The 21,532-nt window shown below is 42.4% G+C and overlaps 1 protein-coding gene across 13 annotated transcripts in view; it reads left to right on the forward strand.

The window, feature by feature from the left end:
* dip2a (disco-interacting protein 2 homolog A) overlaps positions 1 to 21,532 on the forward strand; it is a 74,604-nt gene that overhangs the window by 18,320 nt on the left and 34,752 nt on the right. Inside the window, exon 1 of one of the 13 annotated variants that reach the window (XM_034885540.1) lies at positions 13,733 to 13,859. The exons of 10 other annotated variants lie outside the window; for them this stretch is intronic. In XM_034885540.1, the coding sequence (XP_034741431.1) occupies positions 13,846 to 13,859 (14 nt within the window). In that variant the 5' untranslated portion in view covers positions 13,733 to 13,845. Of the gene's footprint in view, positions 1 to 13,732; positions 13,860 to 17,732; positions 18,000 to 19,817; positions 19,840 to 21,532 lie in introns of those variants that run through there. 2 more of the 13 variants (XM_034885539.1, XM_034885537.1) reach the window with 2 other exon arrangements.

The raw sequence follows: 21,532 nt of genomic DNA on the forward strand, positions 1-21,532 counted from the left end.
AAAGGGGAGTGTCGAGGTTATCACCATCCTTACAAAAAATCTCTGCACTCCTGCCCCCATTGTCCTTCAAAACGTAACAAGGCCCTTCTGATTATCTAATGAGTCAGTGTCGCTTTTATAATGATGGTGTTACTCGGTCGTTGTCATTGAATAGTCAAGCAAAGTTGAGGCATTAAAGGGTGTTTTCCACTGACTCTCAGATGAAGCAAATCATTTGTTTCCTTTCTGGCACTGGATTTCCTACCTAAAATGTAACAAGTTATGTTAGAGTATATCATGTATGGTTGTTTTTCAAAGAAAACTGAGACCTAAAGCAAGACCCCAGGTGTATATTTAATAAGGTTTGCGTTTTGTTGGAGTCTGGCTTTGTGGACTTTGTGGTATTAACTGGAATTGTTATACCAATAACATTTTCCATGACATGGCAAGTGGCTCACCTCTTTAAAAAAAATCATGTGTGCTAATCAGCTGTTACAGCACAGGACTCTGGGCTAAATAATTGTTGTCAATGTGGGTCTATAAGTTATGCACATCATTAAAACCTTTAAATCTTGATAGTGAGTGCCACTCCCCTTTGAGGTATTGCACTATGAACCCCATCTGTGCTGCGATTGAGTCTTAATAAATATTCGGTTTTGGCCAGTTGGGGTGTTTGGTAGTGCAGTAAAGTCTTTTTGGATGAGGAGTTTGCTATGAGGAAACAAGCGTAAACAGTGTTATCAGGCAGACTTCAGGAGGAAGTGTTTGTCATCAGCTGAGCGATCCAACCTTGGCTCTCCGTCGTGCTGGTATTTCCGACTTCTGGGTGCCAGACTGATCCTGTTCCCTTTTTGAAAGTTGGCTAAGAGCATGTGTGTTTCTATACAAACGCTTAAATAATTTAATTGTCCCCAGTCATGGACCATCAGTGTCAAAAGAGGTTGTGGCCGGATGTTGACCTTTTTAAAGGTGCCCTGCCACACAAAACCATTCTTACTTGCATTTAAAAAAAATATGTTTGGTCCATATGTGTTTGTGTTATGTCGTGAATTTGAAAATGAACTGCTACCTCCTCTGTCAGCTCTAGCCACTGAAAAGAAATAAGCGGAGAAATGATTTGCAAAAGCTGGTCTGTATGATGTAATGTTGCCTGAGCTCATTACTATTCATGAGCTTGACAGTTGTACTGGGTAAAGGATGATGATAGCCAGGCTCTCATTGGCTAGCTGTTAGCTGGTTGAATATAAATGAGAACTGGCACAACTCGAGTGGAGTCTTCTTATGTTAGCGTGGTATAGAAAGCCTTCTCTGGAGGCTTTCTATACCGCTTATTATACCTCCAAGCTGGATTCTGCATTAGTCCGAGTCCCCTTATAGCTGCTAAACTGAAGGCCATTTAGATGAGCAGATAAATAGCAGCTTTGCAGCGCTACTAAATGAACCAAAGGTTGATGAGGCCACACCTGGCAGGCAGCCTGGCTTCATTACAGCTGGTCAGTTGTGTATTGCATGCTGTATCAGTGAGTGTATGAGGCTGAAACAGAGATAGGGAGAGAAGCTGTTCGGGATTAATGTTATTAAATTTCTGGTGGGAGAGATTAATGGAACGGTGGTTTCATTAGGTATTACTGTATCCTCCACTTGATAGAGCGTGAGAGGACTACAGTGATTGTATTAGAGCCTCTCATAGTCTTCCTTTATATCTTTCCTATAGTATTTTGCAAATCACATAGCCTAGCCAAAACAAAAGACAGTTTCCATTTTCTCACTTGTAGCTTAGAGGAGGTTGAGATGGAGGTTGGTCTTCTGAAAGATGAGACATAGCTATGAAACTCCCTAAAGGGAAAACATTTTTTTTTTAGAGCTCATTTGAGAAAGACAAAAAGGATAGAAATAAAGACTGATGGCAAGAGAAAGAAATACAAGAAGACAGGAGAAAAAAAAGCCCAGTGTTCCTCCCTCTATAGTGTGAAGTTCATCATGGCAGGTCTCCAGCCTGCCTTTACTCTGATGTCATATAACATATGTCTGACCTTGGCTAGCATCTTGTCTAGCAGCCTAGGACCAACTGGTATGGCAACCAGATGACTGATTTGCAAACCTATCCAATGATGTAGCCTTTTATTTTTACTTTTTTGTGTGGAACCCTTCTTACCATACATGGTCACATTGAATTATTTGTTGCCTACAGTTAATGAAAGAAGGAAAGGAGCCATCTGTGTCTGAGGTCAGAAAATATGATTCAGTTGTTCATCCTTTGGGAAATTAAATTTAAAAGGCCAGCATAAAAACAGTAGAGCTCCATATGTGCATACGTGGAAACTCTTATACAAAGGTTAACGACTTTAACACTAAGCAGCATTTAGCCAGCAACTGGACCTTAAACAGTTCAACAGCTAAAGATTTGTGGATGGGCAATCTGCTTTGCTCCAACAGAAGTGTTTGATAGAGATCTAATGAAAGGATCTCAAGGGTTGCAGCTAACATTATGACGGCCAGACTGACCTCAATGCTCATTTGAGAAAACACTCTCAGCACAAGATGCATTTAGTAGCTGTTCTGAAGCTTTCACATGAGCTATCCACTCGAATTGCAGGTTTTCTAATTTACGTCTTTCTGAGCACTTTTAGGACTTCTCCTAAAAGTGTGTGTGTGTGCGTGTGTGTTTTTTTTCAAAGTTCATTCTGTATCATGAAAACAGAAATAAAAAAACTCCATCTGCTGGTGAAGATTAATATGGCTCCGCCCTCCCACGTACTTCCGCTCAATTTTCATTTCCTTCAGTTCTTGGTCTGGGTTTACCGTATATTCTTGGGTTTTCTTCGACCATATCTTTGGTGGTCCAATCAGCGAACAGAGGGAGTGGCTGAGAACGATAATGTGGAGGCTCTGTAACCTTTGGTGAGTTCCGTAATGGCGGGAGAGAAAGATGTGAGCGAAGCCATTTGGGCCGTTGTGGCAATGCTGCCAAATATCCAGAAGTTAGAGCTCCAGCAAGAACAATCTTTGCGGAGTTTTGCATTTGGCCATGAGGTTGTGGCCCTAGTCCCTACGGATTTAATAGTTTTAAATTTCAACAGAGTACCTGCCTTCCAGGAAGTTAATGCTTATCAATGGAGAGTGGCCAGACTCTTCGATCATGTGATTTGATCAAATGCTCCAGAACAGCAACACAATTTACCTTTTGGTCCTTTTTTTTCTCAATTGCTGTTTTCAAGGTCAAAAAACTATGAACTAGCTTAGCTTTGAACATAAACTCAATACTCATGTACTCATGAGAGTTAAATAATGAGCAGTTTTCACTACTCTCAGTTTTCTAATCATGCAGGTGCTTTTACTCTGAAATCCAAATGTCCGTTTGGGACAGCTAGAACAGCAAAGCACCATCTTTGTTTTGTGATGTAAACAAGAGTGTTATCCATGTCAGTTACTTTCTTTTTTGTGGGTCTGGTGTGCACGTGCAGTCAAGTGTGTGTTGTCTGAGCTGATAGGGGTACACTGGCCATGACTTCTGTCCCTTGTTTCCTGTTGGAGGCTAAGTTTGCTGCGTCTCCTGCCAGTGTAACTGTGCTGTCATTCTTCTTGTCGTTTACTTTTCTGTCCCCTCCCACCTCCCCTCATCTGTCTGGCAACCGTATATTTTCCTACTTCCTTTTGCTTTTCCTTTTCAAAGTTGATTTTTTGTATTCTTACTTACTTCTCCTCTGTCTCGTTTCCTTCAACCTTCTTGCACACCCCCCATTCTTCCTTCCCCCTGTCCTCTCTGCTCTGTCTGTCCAGTCCACCACAAGTGAAACTTCCTGTTGTACTCAAAAGGCACTGCAGTTTTTCTTTACCTTCAGCAGAGCAACTGTATCACTGCATCACCAGTCCATTGGTCCTTATATGGAAGTGATCCAAAGCGCAGGCTGCTTCAGAGAGTTTAGCTGATGATTTATTGTAATGCCTCCTCTTCTATCTCTGTCTCATTTCTGGGCGCTGACACACAGAACACCTTCATGACCCGAGTCAGCATTTGTGTTTATAGACTGCTGCAAGGTTGTTTTTAAGATTTGGGCCCAGGTTTACTATTAACTGTTGTTATTACTCAACAGGGATCTTTGTGGATTTCTGTGAAATGTGTCCTTTTTTGCTCGCACACCTTTATTAAACAACCCATACAGACAGGTGAAATAATCAAGTTTGATAGTGAAGCTGCTAGACCGTGTCCTGAGTCAGAGAGCACAATAGATCTGTGTTATACGTGTCACTCATTAGACCTGGCCGTGTGCTAGAAAGGAGATAATACCAGCTGAGTGGCAAAAAGTCAGGTTTTAATAGGGATCTGAGGTAAACTGCACACTATTGAGGTCGTGTCTGCGTATCATGAGAATCTGGGTGGATTAAGAGTTAGGATTAAGCTATTGTATGTCAAATGAGTATTTATAGTGTGGGTGTGTGCACTCATTTCTGTGTAATGGCATTTATTGAGCACATGTGTGAGAGCAGAGCAATTATTCTGTGCATGTTCATGTCTTTACATTAAAGCATGCATGTGGCTGCATGTACAAACACACAGCTGAGTTCACAGGTTCACAAAAACAAACACAACCTACATTGATATCAGGAGTCAACGGATGGGGGTGGTGGAGTAGGAGTTAACTACGAGGTGGGGGTTGTATAATACTGTGTGTGTGTGATTTAGTGTTTAGTGTTGTCTGCCATTAGTGTCAAGTTCTGTGCAGATGTGGCCTTGGGGGAAAGAAGGGGAAGGGGATTGTCCTCTTCGTTAAAAGACAGATATAAGAGATGAGCTATTTATTAACCATTACAAGTGATGGACAAATATTTGTTATGTTCTCTAAGACTTTGCTAAATTACCTATATTTTACTCTTTACTCTATTCTCTGTATGCTCCCATCTGCGGTCCATTTATTATTGCTTCTTGCAATATCATGACCAAATGTCTCAATCAGTTGTATAGTAATTTACACAAAAGAAACACAAAAGCTACATTTCTTTTGGAATGGATGTGTATATTTACTGCTGCTTGTGTGTTTGTGCACTGTGTGTGGTCTTGCAGTTCCTTAACCAGGAGGTTGTGTCTATATCTTTGTCTGCGTGTTATCTTAAGGTGTCACCCAGTAAACAGCACGTGCAAACAGACATTTGGGTTTACCTGTGTGTACACGTGTATTACCTGGTTTACTTACACTTCCCAACATGTGTTTAGAATAAGCAAGCATTAATGTTGTCATTTGGGAAGATAAGTAAGTAAGTGTGTGTGTGTGTGTGTGTGTCTGTTTCTGTGTGTGTGTGTGTGTGTGTGTGTGTGTTTCTGTGTCTGTGTCTGTGTGTCTGTGTCTGTGTCTGTGTGTATGTGAGAGAAAGATAAAGAGACATAGCCGGTGGGGCAGGTGTCAGGTTGAGTGACAGGTGGCAGCTGGGAAATGGGAGGATTTCCTGTTTTTAGCAACGGCTGATTAACTCTTACTTCCTGCTCCGTCCACCCATAGAGACGATAGATTTCCAACCAGGGCTGCCCAGAACAACTTGTGTGCTGTGATGTTTATAGTCAAATATAGCTGAAAGTTAAAAAAAGATTACATATAGAATTTCTGGCTTTAGTTAAAAATAGTTGTGATTGTGTAGAACTCTCACACTAAGCTGTTAACAAATCAAAATTGTTTTTAGATATTTTCTGTTTCTCAACGTTTAGAAACAGAGGTCAGGTGATAATAAGAGGAGGAGAGAGAGGGAGACAATGAAAGAGAGAAGGAAATGAGCTCACAGGGAGAGGTAATGACGAAAGGCAATACAGTTGTTTGTTTTCCATGCCAGTCCTGTCAGAGGGGATTGCCCTCGTGGGAAAAGACTCTCACACCATCAAAGAGCAGACAGATACTGTACAACTACCACTCTCGAGTGTGTTGAATTTCCACTTCCCTTATCGCCCTCTTCTTTTCTTGGTCACTTTTTTTGTAAAATAATCTTAATCGTCTGTCGTCTTCTGTGCTGCTGCAAGAGAAATTGATCCACATCTGTTACAAATCAATTTCCTTTCCCTGGTGTGCTATTGTTAGTGATGTTTTTGAGGTCCCATACACACATGCTCTCTCCCTTTCTTCTTTTCCTGCATTGACCCTGAGTCAATCAGGGTCTCTTGACCTCCCATCACACACTCAGATTAGTTTTCATTATTATCACTCCATTAAACGTCCATGAACAGCTGAGATGGCCAGAAGTCAAGGGCCCAGCTGTCTTCTTTGTAGCCTAATCTACAGATCCAGGTTTGTGCCTCAGGTCACAACACACACACACACACACACACACACACACACACACACACACACACACACACACACACACACACACACAGAGAAACATACACAGGGTCATCCCCCCACCAGATCAGTGCTTGATCTGAAAATCAAAAACACAAAAGTAGACACTCTAAGGGAAGGAGCGCTTGAAGTGACAGCAACATTGAGCAAAGCCTGTCAGTGGAAGGGTGGTTCATCTGGTTCTGTTTTCTTAAAGGAAGGACATAGCAGTACTGGATGCGTGTTGCACCATTTAGTTTTGGGATGGGGATGGACACAAGGCCTAATGAGTGATGATCACTTCTACTGTAATTACCCTTTCTGGTATTGGAAATGTTTTGTTGGCTGAGACATGTCTAATTTAAATGGGACATTGGTTTAAGTCTCAAGCTTGATTTGTTTAAGACGTGATAAAAAATCTCTCCGACATCTGCTCTCACGTCTGCCTCTCTGCTCTTTTCCCTTGTTGTCCTCATCTCTCCGTTTCTTTCTTCTCTGACCTGTCTACCTGGAACTAGTTTCTCTGGGTTTTGGTGGTAGCATGTGACCATGCTACCACTCTCTCTTTGCTCTTCTTTCTGTCATTTAAAAAGGGGCTGTACTGATTTGTCATACAAATCCAATGCAAATTTGAATGTGACTTGCAAAACCAAAACTGTGACAGATTTCTAGGGCGCACTCCACACAGTTGAGTGTGGAGCATATTTCTAAATTTCCAAGTGAAAAGTGTAGCATTGCAGTGGTGAATAGGAGCATGTATCAGAATACAACAAATAGCACAACAAGAATGAATAGAAAAGTAGATCACAATTAAGATAATATAGCAAATAAAGCATGTTGTAAATAAAGGTACGACAAATTTGACATGCCTGTTGGTTTGAACAAGTTCTCACTTTGCCGACAGATTTACAGATTTCATTTTCACAGCCCTGTGCAAAAATGTGTGTAAATGATGTGTTGAAGTGTAAAATTACACTGAAATCCAACGGATTCTTTAAAAACCACAGGGTAGGTGCCAGACTCTGAGCCGAGTTGAGTGTTTTCCATTTATAACATCGTTTTAAACGTGATGTCAGGAGATTTGAAACTGACTAGGAGCTTATATGACAGACTACTGAGTGATCTCCATGGCTTATTAACAGGATCTATTGCCAACCTTGTTTACCCTCAGTGAAGAGAGAAGTAGGTTTCTTCTTTGAGCTGAGCACCACACCATGTTGTTTCTGTGTCTGCAATAACATACTGAAAGATTTGGAGCCACAGTCTTAGCTATTAATGTTTTTGATGAAGCGTTGTTGTGATGAATTCCCCCTTTTCTTGGCTATCAGCCATGCAGGGTAGATTAAGAGGAGGATAGACGGGATATTTTAAGCCAAAAAGTGCTCCACGTTTCCAGAGGCAATTGTGTAGGCGTGAATAAATAAAGAGTTGGATATAGAGTTGACTGACATGACATATGTTGTAGCTGAGAGGCTACCATTGACAATTTAGTCCATTCCCCGATGAATCATGAAAGTGATCAAATAAATCAGCAAGGCTCAGGTGTCTAATCTGACTAGCTTTAATGTTTGTCATGTGGCTGTCTGCCTGTGTGCCTGCGCTAAACGTCTATATGTTAGTTATCTGGTATCACCCCATCTGCAAATCTACTGAACAACCCTCTTTGTGTTTGTTGGTGTCATGTTCTCTTTGCGTTTGAAGTAGAGCCCTCCATTCTACTGCTGTGTGCCTGTGGATGTTTTAAAGTGCAAAGGTCTCTGCCAGGAGCTCCTTCCTGGTTCCTTGCAAACACAGCGTGTGTTCCTCCCTCCCATATCCACATACATTCCTCTTGTCAGTGTGCTTGACACCAACAGGAAGGGGAGAGGAAACAAAGAGCCCACTTCCTGTACATACAGCCAGCACAATGGAACCGGAAGTGCCTGGACCTGGAGGAGTGTGAAGGAAAGATAAAGTGGTGTCTCTATCCTATAAAATGCTCTTTCTTTCCCTGTTCTCCCTCTCATGCCACGTCATTTTCCATCACCCTATCTTTAAGGGCTTGACCCGTGTCTTTTTATTTTCATTTTATGTCCTTTTGTAAAAGGATAAAGCACTTCCTAATTCTCCTATAGTCACATTTCTCAACTTTCTAAGAGTTTTATGGATAGTTTTCTTTACTTTCCGAGACATAATTGTTTTGGAGTTCAGTGATGCACAGTTGTTTAAATCTACAGCATGCAAAAGGTGAAAATGTTGTTATCTCAGTGAAAGTGGAACAATAAATTCAGTACATTCACTCCCTGCGTCAGATGACCCTGGAGAGCACTGCTGCTGTCACCATGGTGACCTTAGCTTGGGACAGACAATCTTGAACAGCAGCGCTCTGGACTAGTGCTGCTAAAGGGCTTTTTTTTAAATCACCACTGCTGGCCTGGCTGAATCAGGCTCCCATGCTGCCAAATTCTGTAAGGACAAAACAGCAAAGAGAAAGCAGTCTTAATGTAGACAGTCAAGCAAGTGAGTAGCAGCAAAGACACCAAAGAAGACAGTTGTTCAAGTTTTCGACCCTGCTCCCATGTTTTATGTCTTTTGACGGATAAAACATGTAGCACAGAGATAAACAGAAATATGGAGACTGAAAGTCCAATATAGCTCTTATCCAGCTCATCGTGATTCATTGCCCTTCCCTTTTCTGTAACCATCTAGAATTTACGATTGCAGCAACCCCCCACTCATACACACACACACACACACACACACACACACACACACACACACACACACACCGACCCCCGGGCGTTACTCTGGGGAGGCAGGTCTCTGCTCAGCTTCTAACTTCAAAGCGCATGCCCGTCCTCTTTTTCCTGTCTAACTCCTTCTCTTCCTTTATTTGTATTCTGTCTTATCTTTCTATTGTTCAATCATTATCTTTCACATATTCTCTCTCTTTTTCGTCCTCTATCTCACAGCACCTCTACCCTTTCCTGCTCGTATCCTCCTTTTTTTTTTCACCCTCTCTCTTTTTGTGAATCCCACCAGCCCAACGACATCAAAGGCATGTCTCCCCATCTCGTAGCAGTCCTTTGCCCAGGCGCGCATGCGGGCTCGTTCATTCCAAGACCAGGTACACTCAGGGGAGGATCCAGAGCAGTGTGGAAACACACACTGCATCTTATCTGAGTGTGGAAAAAGTAACAACCCATATAAGGAATTATGTCATACTTAGTGGAATGTATTGACCAATTGTGGTGAAATGTATACAAGGCATTGTTGGGCTGCGTGAGGACGGAAGGAAAATTGTTTGAGAACTAACAACAAGGCTATGATCCGGAATGACCAACATATCATTTTTCTGTTTCTAAATTTCCATCTTTACAACTATTTTTAGAAGAGCTTCCTATTTTCCTGGAAATGGCACGAAGCCACTTGTTAAAGCACAAAATATATACAAAACGGGTAACACTGTACCACATAATATCTCCCTTTAGTTGGCATTGCATAGCAGGCCTAACTATGGGTCCTGACAATCACATGTCTCTGTTATCAAATTTCCTGCTAAACTGTCATGCTTCAAACAAGTGCAGCAAAGGACAGTTTTGAAGTTAAAATGGCCTGCTTTTACAATTTTTTGGTATTCAATTATTTTACAATAACATTTTTAATAGAGAGCAGTATGTAGACTAGTTCATCTGATATCAGTATTCTTCTACATAGTCATACTGGTGAATTGAAGTTAGTACCTGTATCCAGTTAGGGTTAGGGCAGATTGTGCTACATGACCAAAAGACACACAAACATTTGCAGAGCCATTCATGTACATTAACAGAGGTAGGCCAACACACACACACACACACACACACACACACACACACACACACACACACACACACACACACACACACCCTCTGCTTGTGTCTCTTTTCAGTATGTGTTGACCTTCTGTCGAGAGCAGAAGGACTCTGGACAGAGTAAGTATTTCAGCCTGAAGGGAGCAGTGCACTTACATTACCTTTGTGAATCCCTTTGAGGGAATGTTACAGGCTGACATCATTCTCTTCACTGTGCTCTGTGACCTATTCTATATATGAGCACCAGCAGCTTGCACACAGAGCCTGATGCCGTCACATATGGATAGACAGCTCACTACCTTTCTCTCACTACCTCCCTCTCCAGACCTCTCAAGCCTCCTTCCCTCCCTCTACCCACCCTCTCCCCCCCATCTCCCACCTCTCTCTGCAATAGCCCACATCTGCATTCTCAGCACTCTCGTTGTGCATGAAAAGACATGGCTTATTTGTTAACTGCCTTCAAGATCTGTAGCTGTTACTGCGTTCAAAGGTCTATTGTTTTAGTGTAACAATCAATGCTGGGCTCATATAGTCCCTAATGGAAAATACTTGGAGTACACTCTATATACTTAGTCAGTGATCTTAATCAACGATTCACAACTGCAGTAATGTTCATAGAATAGTGGCATATTCCCAATACTGTCACATGTATCACCTCTGTTATATTAGTCTGCTTGTCACTTTGTTAGGAGCATGTTAAAATAAAACAAATAAACTTGTTGACAGATGTTGAACAAAAACAGGCCAAGGAACAAACAATTAGTTTGTGATTTAGGTGCACATCTAGGATTATTGTAATGATTTCTCAACATTGCATTTTTTCATAACTATTGTTCTCATGAACTATTGCTCTAACTAAAAAATAGAGAATAAAAAAAAGTCTTAGCATGTTTTGTAATTATAGGCTTGCACAGCTTTAACGGAGCTATCTGCCTACAGCAGATAACCCATAGATTAAATCTCAAAAAGTAATAGAGATTATCATTTTAGCACTCGTACACACTGATGTAAACATAAGCCCATATGGAAAAACGAGAGGCACTACTTGCCTGGACTGGTCAAGGCTTGATAGTTTATGTAAGAATAGCTCTTTGCTTGTGCTGCTTAGGTAAAGTGGTTGTTTTTATTTTACAGCTTGGTCTTTGTTGAGGATTGCTAATCACACAGAGCTCAGCCTCATTAAGAGAACACTCATTAGAAAACGCATACACAACCACTGTGATGGCTGGGCACTGTCACTTCTCATGCATACACACGCTGTGAAGCCAGGGTTTTTAGCTCAATCTGTCAATCCATAAATGACAGCATCAGGCTCTGTGTGCAAGCTGCTGGTGCTCAGATATAGTATAAGTCTAGATGAGATGAAGGACGAGTGGGTCAGAGAAGTCATGGTGTGGGAGCCTTCAGGCTACACGTAGCTCTAGCACCCTCTGTTGGGCAGATTAGACAACAGCCCACCACTATTTTACTGCTGGCGTTCACTCCGTTGGGGTTGGGCGAAATGCTATCGTGCAATACGATAAGCCTGTTTGACAGGAGTGCTATTCCCACTGCTAACCGGTTGTGTGGAGTATCAATTTATCACAGCCCAATATGTGTAGTTGACGTGGGTCTGATTGTAGCTCAGGCGCAGAGCACTCCTTTTGTGTGTGTGTGTGTGTGTGTGTGTGTGTGTGTGTGTGTGTGTGTGTGTGTGTGTGTGTGTGTGTGTGTATGAGAGTGTGAGTGGTAGCAGCAGCAGTTGTTGTTGCTGTTCCGCTGACTAATGGACTCATTAAAATGGGAGGATCTGCACATGTGCTCCAGCTAGACTGTCTCCTCATGCTACCTCTGCTCTCGTTAATGTACTTCTCAGTGTGTGTGTGTGTTATTGTGAGTGTAAATCCAAGTTAAAAACATATTTTGCCATTGGTGTCATATACACACACACACACACACACACAAACACTTTCATTCCTTCCTTTCTAAGATAGTCCAAGAGATGTAAATAATAATAATAACAATAATAATAATTAATACGGATGTAAAATTGTTACAAAAAACTAAATCTGCTGTTGTTACTAAACACAACTCTGCTGGCTGTTAGTATGTGTACAGCAAGTTGTGTTCTTATTCTCCAGTAATAAATATCTTGTCTGAGGGCAACCAGATGTTCCAGCCAGCCCCGGTCTTGTTAACAAGGGCTGGGGCACTGTAGAGTTATGGTGTTAAATTTAAAAGGCTTAAGTCAGGCCTTGAGAGCGCTATCACTGCTCCACTTAATTGCTTGGTCTCAGCCAGAGGAGCATAGTTTAGCCGGTTGTGTGTCAGGGAAAGTAAAAGTACCACACTAATGAATTATAGATGAGCAATCACATGCATACATGAGCTAGAAATCAGAATCAGAAAGCCTTTATAGTCATTACATAGGAATACAATGCAACGGAATTCCTTGTGATGCATTCCAACATTAAAACACAAGAAAAAGGACATTTAGTGGGATAAAAATGTGATAAAGATATAGATAAATACAAGTGTATAGAGTGCTGTAAAGTGTGTAAGTATGCCTATATGTTCACATTCACACAGGTACATCTTCCTCTGGGAGCATATGTAATGACACAGCGTTTTTAAAGATTCTGTAGCTTGGATTCTAAAAACAAGTGGCTGCTTTAATTTCCCTCTGGGGGCGACCTCTAGTTCACCCAGTGGAGTGTGTGCCCGGTGTAGGCTGAGTCCTTGGCAGTGGCCAGGGTTTGAATCCGACCCGCGGCCCTTTGCTGCATGTAGTTTGTGATGAAGAGAAGGGAAACCACCGGTACTGATGCTGTGCCAATCTTATCCCACCTGGATAGCCCTGCGTCGCTCTCTGTAAAGAGCTGTGTATATTTGGAAACATACAATTTCACGTTAATTTTAATCACAGTCCTACACATACGCACATGCTCAGGACCTATACATGCACTAATGGAGAGATGTCAGAGTGAGTGGGCTGCCAGCTGAACCAGCACCCTGAGCGGTTAGGGGGTACGGTGCCTTGCTCAACCGCACCTGGCAGTGCCCAGGAGGTGAAGTGGCATCTCTCCAGCCACCAATCCACACTCCGTACTTTTTGGTCCATATGGGGACTTGAACAAGTGACCCTCCGGTTCCTAACCCAACTCCCTACAGACTGAGCTACTGCCACCCCCTAAGACTGTAGTAGCGATGACAAGAAATAATGGACCTATGGTATGTTTTGTGTTGAAAAGGATAAATACAGGCACACACACATACTTTCATGTAATCACACACTGGTGCTGGGTTCCCCTCCAAGACCCTCTCATGAATCTCATGGCTTGTAACCTTGGAGCAGAGCTAGTTAGCCCTGGCTGCTGACATATAGATATGGATACATGCAACGCACAGTTGGGGGCGATAGCCTGCATCTCTACTACCACAGAGTGTATCTGTGTGTGCATCCTTTAATTGGATTGCCATGGTGCCCATGTGTAGAGGTTTGGCTGTTTTGTGTTTTCATGCAAGCAGCTCTCTCCCATCCCTATATAGTGTGTGTGTGTGTGTGTGTGTGTGTTTGAGAGAGAGAGTGTGACAGTATATATGCAAGGAGCTTAATGGCTAAGTCTGTGTCAGGCCAGTGAAAACATGGTCATTCATATGGTAATAACCAGGCAAAGAAGGAGACAATAAATCTCTCCACGTCCTCTGAGACCGTACAGAGAAGTAAGCAGATCCGACAGAGCTGGGAGCTTCAGATGGGTCACCACTCTGCTCATATGTCAAACACCAGGGACGCAAGGTTTCTGCTGGAAGTGCTGGAAGCTGCCTCTGCCAAGTAGGTGATAGCCATAGTCAGTAGTTCTTCATAAGGGCAGTAGACGTTTGATATTTTATGTCTGTATGGTTTTATATAGAGAACACATAGGAAGTTATGATGATCACGCTGGCATTCAGCTTTTTCTTATGCAAAAAATTTAGCAAAAAAGTGTACTTTTCATCCCTATTTTATCAAAGCCTTGGTCTGTAAAAACATTACTTTTATTGTTCAGGTTACTTAACAGATCCCCTGAGGAATGTAATACAGTCAGATTGCATGCAACATTTGTGGCTAAGCACGTTGAATAATGTCTGGAAAATGGCACAAGATTTTTCATTAATGTAGGCTTTTCTGTGTTTTAGACTCTTTTTGAATTCCAACAAATTAGATACTTGAGTTTGAGAATAGAGCTGTAATGCCCTGAATGGGGGGGGGGGTTCGGGGGGTGTGAAGGTTGCTGAACACGCACACACACACACACACACACACACACACACACACACAACATATCAGTTTATGAATGAGGACAAGTTGAATGGTGCTCCAGTTTTAGACTGAGCTATTCATTAGCTGCTAGTAGTCTTGATTTTGTGCTCACTACAGCTCTGCTCACTCTGTAACTACACCATGGTTTGGCCAAATGACAGTAGCACACATGGTTTTCTGCAGCTAAACAGTCAACCAGCAACAAAGCTGTCACAACCAGCAGAGTTGATTTATATGCATGCCATCAAATAACTAAACCGTCAGGGATTATAGTGAGGTAAGCACTCGTAAATATGTAAAATACAGTAGTTAGTCCATTACAGTGTAGCTGGAGGCAGGATATGTTTGTTGGCTGGAAACAGATTCTTGTGTTTCATGGCAGTCTTTCCTCTGAGGCTCCCACACTGGTCACGCCTGTCACACAGATGTCTTGCTCCTCAAATCACACATACTCTGTAGAGACACACACCCCAACACATAGGGAACATAAAAGGACCCAGACAATGAGGGGGAGTCTAGTTTTGAAATAAGCAGTTTACATCACAGTTCTCTCAAAAGACAAAATACATTACACTCCATACAATGTGTATCTGATGAGGTCAACAGTATTACAGATTAGGCATGAGGTTTTCTGCATTAGCGCTTTTCATTGTCATTGGTCTGGGTGGTTTCATTGAGACATACAGTATATGAACAGAATCACTAACGGATTGGGGTATGTGGTTGGACAACACACTGGCACACAGTTTCTGCTGCTGTCCATGTAGGTGTTTTCACATCATGCAACTCTGGCTGAGAGACAGAATAGGTGCACATCGCTAAGTTACCGTGCAGCTCAGTTTGGACCGCAGCCAGTTCTCTCTCTCATTGTCTCTTTCTCACACTCAGTCACACACACACGCACATGACTTAGATATTTATAAAGATATCCATTGACACAATGCATTCCCTGGTCCATTATCCTAACCTTATCCATCATACTTAACCCCAAACCTTACCTTAAACGTATTCTAAACCCAAGAAACCTTATCCTAAAACCAAGTCCAAATTGGTGTATCTGTGTTCATGTGTGGGCAATGGCCTCATCCCTCATCTGCTTTAGCATTTGCTCTTGAGTTGATCGGCATCTCTTTGTGAGAGCGTGTGTGTGTGTGTGTGTGTGTGTGTGTGTGTGTGTGTGTGTGTGTGTGTGTGTGTGTGTGTGTGTGTGTGTGTGTGTGTGTGTGTGTGTGTGTGTGTGTGTGTGTGTGTGTGTGTGTGTGTGTGGGAGCGTGTCTTTTCCTTTTATTACTGTGCGTACAGTATCAGTGTTTATTTGTTACTGTTAATTATGGCTCCCCCCTCTTGTCTGCTTTCCTAATCAGTGCACAGCTGCAGGGCCTCCTAAGTAAGGCAGCGCTGCATCTAATGTCTTAGTATTCACGCTGTCGGTCTGCATACCAGCCATACAGAGCCTTGGGGATGGAGGGGGATTTTGAGCTCTGTGTGTGTGCATATGTGATGAGGGGGTTATGTATTAGCAAAGTGGTAATGGAGAGTTCGTTCAGTCTCCTAATTCGTTGGCACTACTTAATTAAAAGCGATACGGCGGTATGATTGGCGCAGTTGATGGATGGAGACAGAGAGACGCCCATGCGCTTTAGGATCAGAGATGTGTGTGTGTGTGTGTGTGTATGTGTGTGTGTGTGTCACCATGTGTCTGTGTGTCTAGTGAAAGGAAGAGGAAGTCATTACCTTTTAATCATATCCTCCTTTATTCCTTATCCTTTTTTCCTCCTCGCTCTTTTCTTTTCTCATCCCCCTTCTGTTTCTAAAGCCCCTCCAGTTGCAACCCTCCCTGGTCTGTTTCTACAGCTGGCTCTCAGTGTCAAGCTTTTTTGTCTTGTCCCTCTGTCTTTTACCTTCCAGTTGGATGTGTGTTGCATAAATGATCCTAGACGTGCATCAGTATGACTAGCTGTACAAAAGAATAAATCTATTGTCACACTAAGTGATAGTCAAACTATAGTGTACTAAACCATCCACTGAGTTGAATAAAAATATCATAAAGCGTACATCCCTGCGTAATAAACTGTACCTGTGTATCTGTCTGAAGTTTGCTGACCTCATTCTATCCCTCATGTTCCTTTTTACACTGTTGAAATGTGATCAAATGTACAAGTAAAAACAAAATCACTATAATTAGGGTTGCAACAATCATTTTCATTATTAAGTAATCTGCTGAGAGTTTTCTTGATTGATTTATGTTGGTAAATTTAAACTTTGATATATAAGAAAAACATCAAATTCTCACATTTGAGAAGCTGAAAGCTGATTAATTGATTATTAAACTAGTTGCTCAACTACTCAGTTGACCAACTAATTATTACATCTTTAATTTAAAGTTCCAAAAGTATCTCAGGGGCTTTTTTATTGAAATTCAATTGATTGTACAGGATTTTTCCTTTTATCCAGTGGTGTTTAACATGTAAATAGCCTGTTATCATGTGAGTACAAGCCTACATGCAGAAGGTGACTGACCCACTATCCACGGCGACATGTAGTTCACCTCTGTCTTTGGAAAACAGAGAAGATGATCTATTGTTTGTGGGCATTTGCTGGAGTCTTTGTGCAGGTCCACTAGAGAGTGTGTGTGTGTGTGTGTGTGTGTGTGTGTGTGTGTGTTTGTGTGTCTCAGCAAGCAATAATTAAACCTAATCATATGCAGATATTCATTGAAATTTACTGCCATAGGGTAAATAGGTCCCTAATTTCTGAATTGAAACAGTAATGATCTCACACTTGGGTGATAAGCCTAGGGAGTGCTCTAATATTCCATCTCCAACCAGTTTAAACACAGGGGAGTCTCCTCATCCACAACAAAACTCATCATCCTAGTAAGCCCAATCTTCTCTCACTGTAGCTTTTGCGTCACTCTAAAATACAGGCTCAAGCTTCTTTACAGTGAAACAAGGTTTGCATGCACCGTAACTTGACCTGAATAAATGTGTTGTAACAGGCTAACGAATCTTCTTCTATAGTTCTTTTACTGTGTGTGTGTGTGTGTGTGTGTGTGTGTGTGCACGCGTTTATGCACGTTTGTGCGTGTTTGAGATTGGTATGTGGGAAGGTGGGGGCAGGGGTCTGCATTGACACCCTAATCCTGCAGCCTAGTTTGCCTTTGTGTGAAGCTTGGAGGAGAGAGGGATGGAAAGAGTGAGTGAGTGAGAGAGAGAGGGAGGAAGCGGGAGAAGGAGGGGGTATCAGGGGGCAGTCGATGGAATGGGGGGGAGTTGGGAGCATGGGTTTTGAGAGAGGGCAAGAGAGGGAGGGGAGTGATTGGAAGGTAGAGTGAGGGAGATGGGGTTCGTTCATTCTCCTGCTCTCACTATGAAAGGAAACAAAGGATGCTGAAGGGCCTGATTTAATGACAGCAGGACGTCTTGAAGTCTGCATGTTAGACTTTCTGCTGGTTAGCCTCCGCTGATCTGACGCCTGCATTCAGTCGTTGGCCTCTTCTTCTAACCTTCATCGGTCCGTGCATCTCTCTCTCTCTCTCTCTATCTCTCTCTCTGCTGAAGATCTGACGTCTCATTGTTGCTCCGCTTGCTTCCCTGGCTTCTACATGTGAGTTATTCTGCCTCTGTCTCTGTGTGTAAAAACTATTTAATAGGGGTCTGATGTAGTCATAGCACACTGTACTTTAACCATACTTTTCGTGCAGCTTGGTTAGTGTTTTTTGTCATGTAGACAGATAAATAAGTGTGACATGTGGTTGAATCTGTGGTGGGGATCTGCTTTTTCTCAATCTATCCCTCTCTTTGCCTCTTATTCATATCTCTGCTTGTTTTTCTTAGCAATAACTGGTACATTTTCTGCGTCTGTAGGACATAGCCTACTGTAAGTAAGGAAGAAGTTGTGAGCAGCAGAGCTATATTCACATTTCCTCTGGGCTGGAGGAATTAATGCATAAAGTTGACTTCACACACCTGGGTCTCGTCTGGTCCTTACATAAACTATCAACTGCAAATATATGCATTAGAAAAGATGACATTTCAGTGACTGTCAAGAAATGTCTAATCTAAATGCGTAAAACTAACATTTTTATGCTGGAGAGCTAATGCTAAATGACAGCTGGCTACATCTGCTTTTGTTGGAGGCATCTCACAAGTCTGGAGAGCAAATGCTGCCCTGCGTCGGATTTAGATGTGGTTTTCTGTGGCTGAAAGGCAGACGGCGTGGTTGCTGGCTTAGCAGCAGTGTTGGCACATTGTTGGTCAGCCTGGCGCAGGAACTGACATTAAGGGTGGGTGGGACCACCTCTCTGGCTGGCTGTCACTTAGGAAGAGAGGGTGGGCGTGGGATTTTTATTTCAAGGTAATCAGGAATTTTTTACGATTGAATAGCAGTGGCCATTATGGACACAATTTGAATTGCGCTAGTCAGCATAGCATTATCTATTTAGATGTTTCTTAATGCCTGATATATGAATTCAAAATGTATATTGAGATTTCAGTCGGTCAAGCTGTTTGAAGACATCACTTTGGCCTTTACGAGTTTATGATGCATTGAGAAAAAAATTGGCAGATTAACCGATAATTAGTTGTAACCCCTGTTTATTTAGAAATTACATTTGTCGAATTTATCTTAAGACGAGAATTTTAAACACACACACACATACACACACTAGCTGTGGGTTCTGTTTATTTAACAGGCAGCCTGCAAGAGAGGATAACAGACACAGAGATGCAGGGCATTAGACATTGAAACTCTTGCTGTGATTGTCCAGCTCTTGCTCTTGCGGTTTCTCTTAATCTTAATCTTGTTTAATAAATTACATCTCACATCATCTTAAGTAAAGCCAATCAGACCATCTTCATTCAGAGCTTGATTACCTATCCTTAGGGCCCTATTTTAACAATCTAATGGCGTTTTTCCATTAATGGTTCCTGCTCGACTTACCTCGACTTGCCTTGACTCGGCAGCGGTGTCCCATCCTCCTTTTCCATTGCAGATTAGTACAGCCTCATGCGTGAGGTAAGCGTGCCTGGTCGTCATAGCAAGAAACTGCCGTGACCTAACTGTGTGTGTGAGTGTGTGTGTGTGTGTGTGTGTGTGTAACAAGCATGTTGTGTGCGTTGTGCACGAGCCTAGGCACATTTTACTAATAACAATGAAATGATGCACTATTGACTTAAGACCAGGTTTTTGTTGGTCAATGGCATGATCACTTCCCGCTGCATCAAGATAGCAAAACGCCAAGAATTCACCTGAACAAACCTCCTTGTAAGACCAGCACGCCCACGGTCGCAAAGATGGCCGCAGGTGCACTTGCTATTTAAATAACGTGGGCGCTGCGCCTGGTGCAAGGTAGGGCCCTTAATCTGTTTGTGCCGGCTTGTAGAGGAATGTGCTGGGTTTCAGTATTTCCCTCCTGATTGAAGAGCTCCGTCCGGGCAGATGCAAGGTAATTCTCTAATGGGCCTCAGCTCCACTCAATAGCCATCAGTCAATTATAGTCAATAAGACAAAGCAGAGGACAGCGGGCTTACTTGCTGTCACTGTTCAGAGTGTCACAAGATTGACAGTCTTTCTTTTCGAAATTGAATTCATTGCAGGGTGAGAGGAATGTTTACGGTAACAACATTGGCTGATGTGCCGGAAAAGAATGCCTCTGGTCTCTGGAAAATAATATCTCACCACTAGATGGATGGAGACCAGTGTCTCGAGACTATACCCAGTGAAAATGTGGACATTAGACATGATATCCCTTTGCTCTTTTGGTTTCTATTTTTTCCCCCGAGCAAGATCTGCTGCAAGTAATTAAAAAGAGAGGTCAAAAGATGACTAGAATGCCTTAGTTCGTGTGGACAGTGAGCCCTCTAGGGTTGAGAAGAAGGTGAAGAGGTTAGAATGGAGGGGTGGAGGCCACAAAGGAGGTGGGTTTCTATGAAGGTGGATGTCAGCTGAGGAAAGAAAAGAACATTCTTCCAGCTAAGCCCCTTGTGGTTTTCTCTAACCATCTCAAACTCTGGTTCATCTTCCTCTTTGACACATTTGTTCTCAGTTTTTATTTACTCAATCCAACCATGCCCTCTCCCCCAGGTGCTTGTTTGGAGATACACCCTTTCCCTTCTCTTTACAACTCAATTACGTGGTAAAGCCTGTAGTCAGCTCAGAAGGGTGAAGGGGGTCAAGTAAAGGATTTCCCACTCTGCTTTATACAAACTGTAAGCTACAGTATGTCCCTTTTTGCAATTTTGACCATTTACTAAGCAATCGCTCTCTTCTCTGCATCCCTCTAGCCCCCTATTATTCCCCAGGCGGCAGACTACATATTTGCCTTTATATGCTCCCATTTTTCTCAAATGGACGCACTCATTGCTCAAGCAGCGAGTGGAAATGGATTCACGTTTGTGAATAGCTAAAAATGCAGACACAAACAGGCACACACAGATACTCATATGCAAACGCACTACACATGGTTCATACACATCGTCTCACACAGTAAATATTGTGATTGTGTCGGGCCTCTGACTTTTTTTGTTTGTTTGTCTATTTAAGATACTCTGTAAGGGTCATTGCTTAACACTGAGTGCCTGCATCCATTCCTCCATATTTAAGGACAATGCTGTTTGTTCTCAGATAAAAAGATTAGCTTCACTGAGACATAACTTGATGGATCAGTGTGTGCTAGGGGCCGCTTGGCCTCCGAGGCCGTTAGAATTTGAAGCCAACGGACAGAATAGCCCTCTATTGTTGTGGTTGTCAGGATGGTTGGCTGCTGTGGTGCGCACACTTGCAGACATGCACACAAACATATACTGATGTACACACATACAAACAGAGACACTTATCACCAGAAAGAGTCAGCCGCCTCAGCCTGTGGACAGCACTGCATTGTTGCTAGCCTACAGCTCTACTGGACATTTAACAGTGCAGTCATTCAGCTTTTACTGGTGACTCAGGACCAGCGGGCAGCATAACAACCAGTGTGACCAACAACACCTGCCCTCACACTACCACACTGTTGTGTTCAAGAGGCTTAAGGAGCAAAGATAAATCAAGACCATTAACAAAGTAACATTACTAAACAAAAGAATAAAAATGTCAGTATAAATGTCCATGAGATGTACTCTATGGCAAGGGAAAGGTAGAAA

Source organism: Etheostoma cragini, chromosome 11 (assembly GCF_013103735.1).
Source record: "Etheostoma cragini isolate CJK2018 chromosome 11, CSU_Ecrag_1.0, whole genome shotgun sequence".
Classification (NCBI taxonomy): domain Eukaryota; kingdom Metazoa; phylum Chordata; class Actinopteri; order Perciformes; family Percidae; genus Etheostoma; species Etheostoma cragini.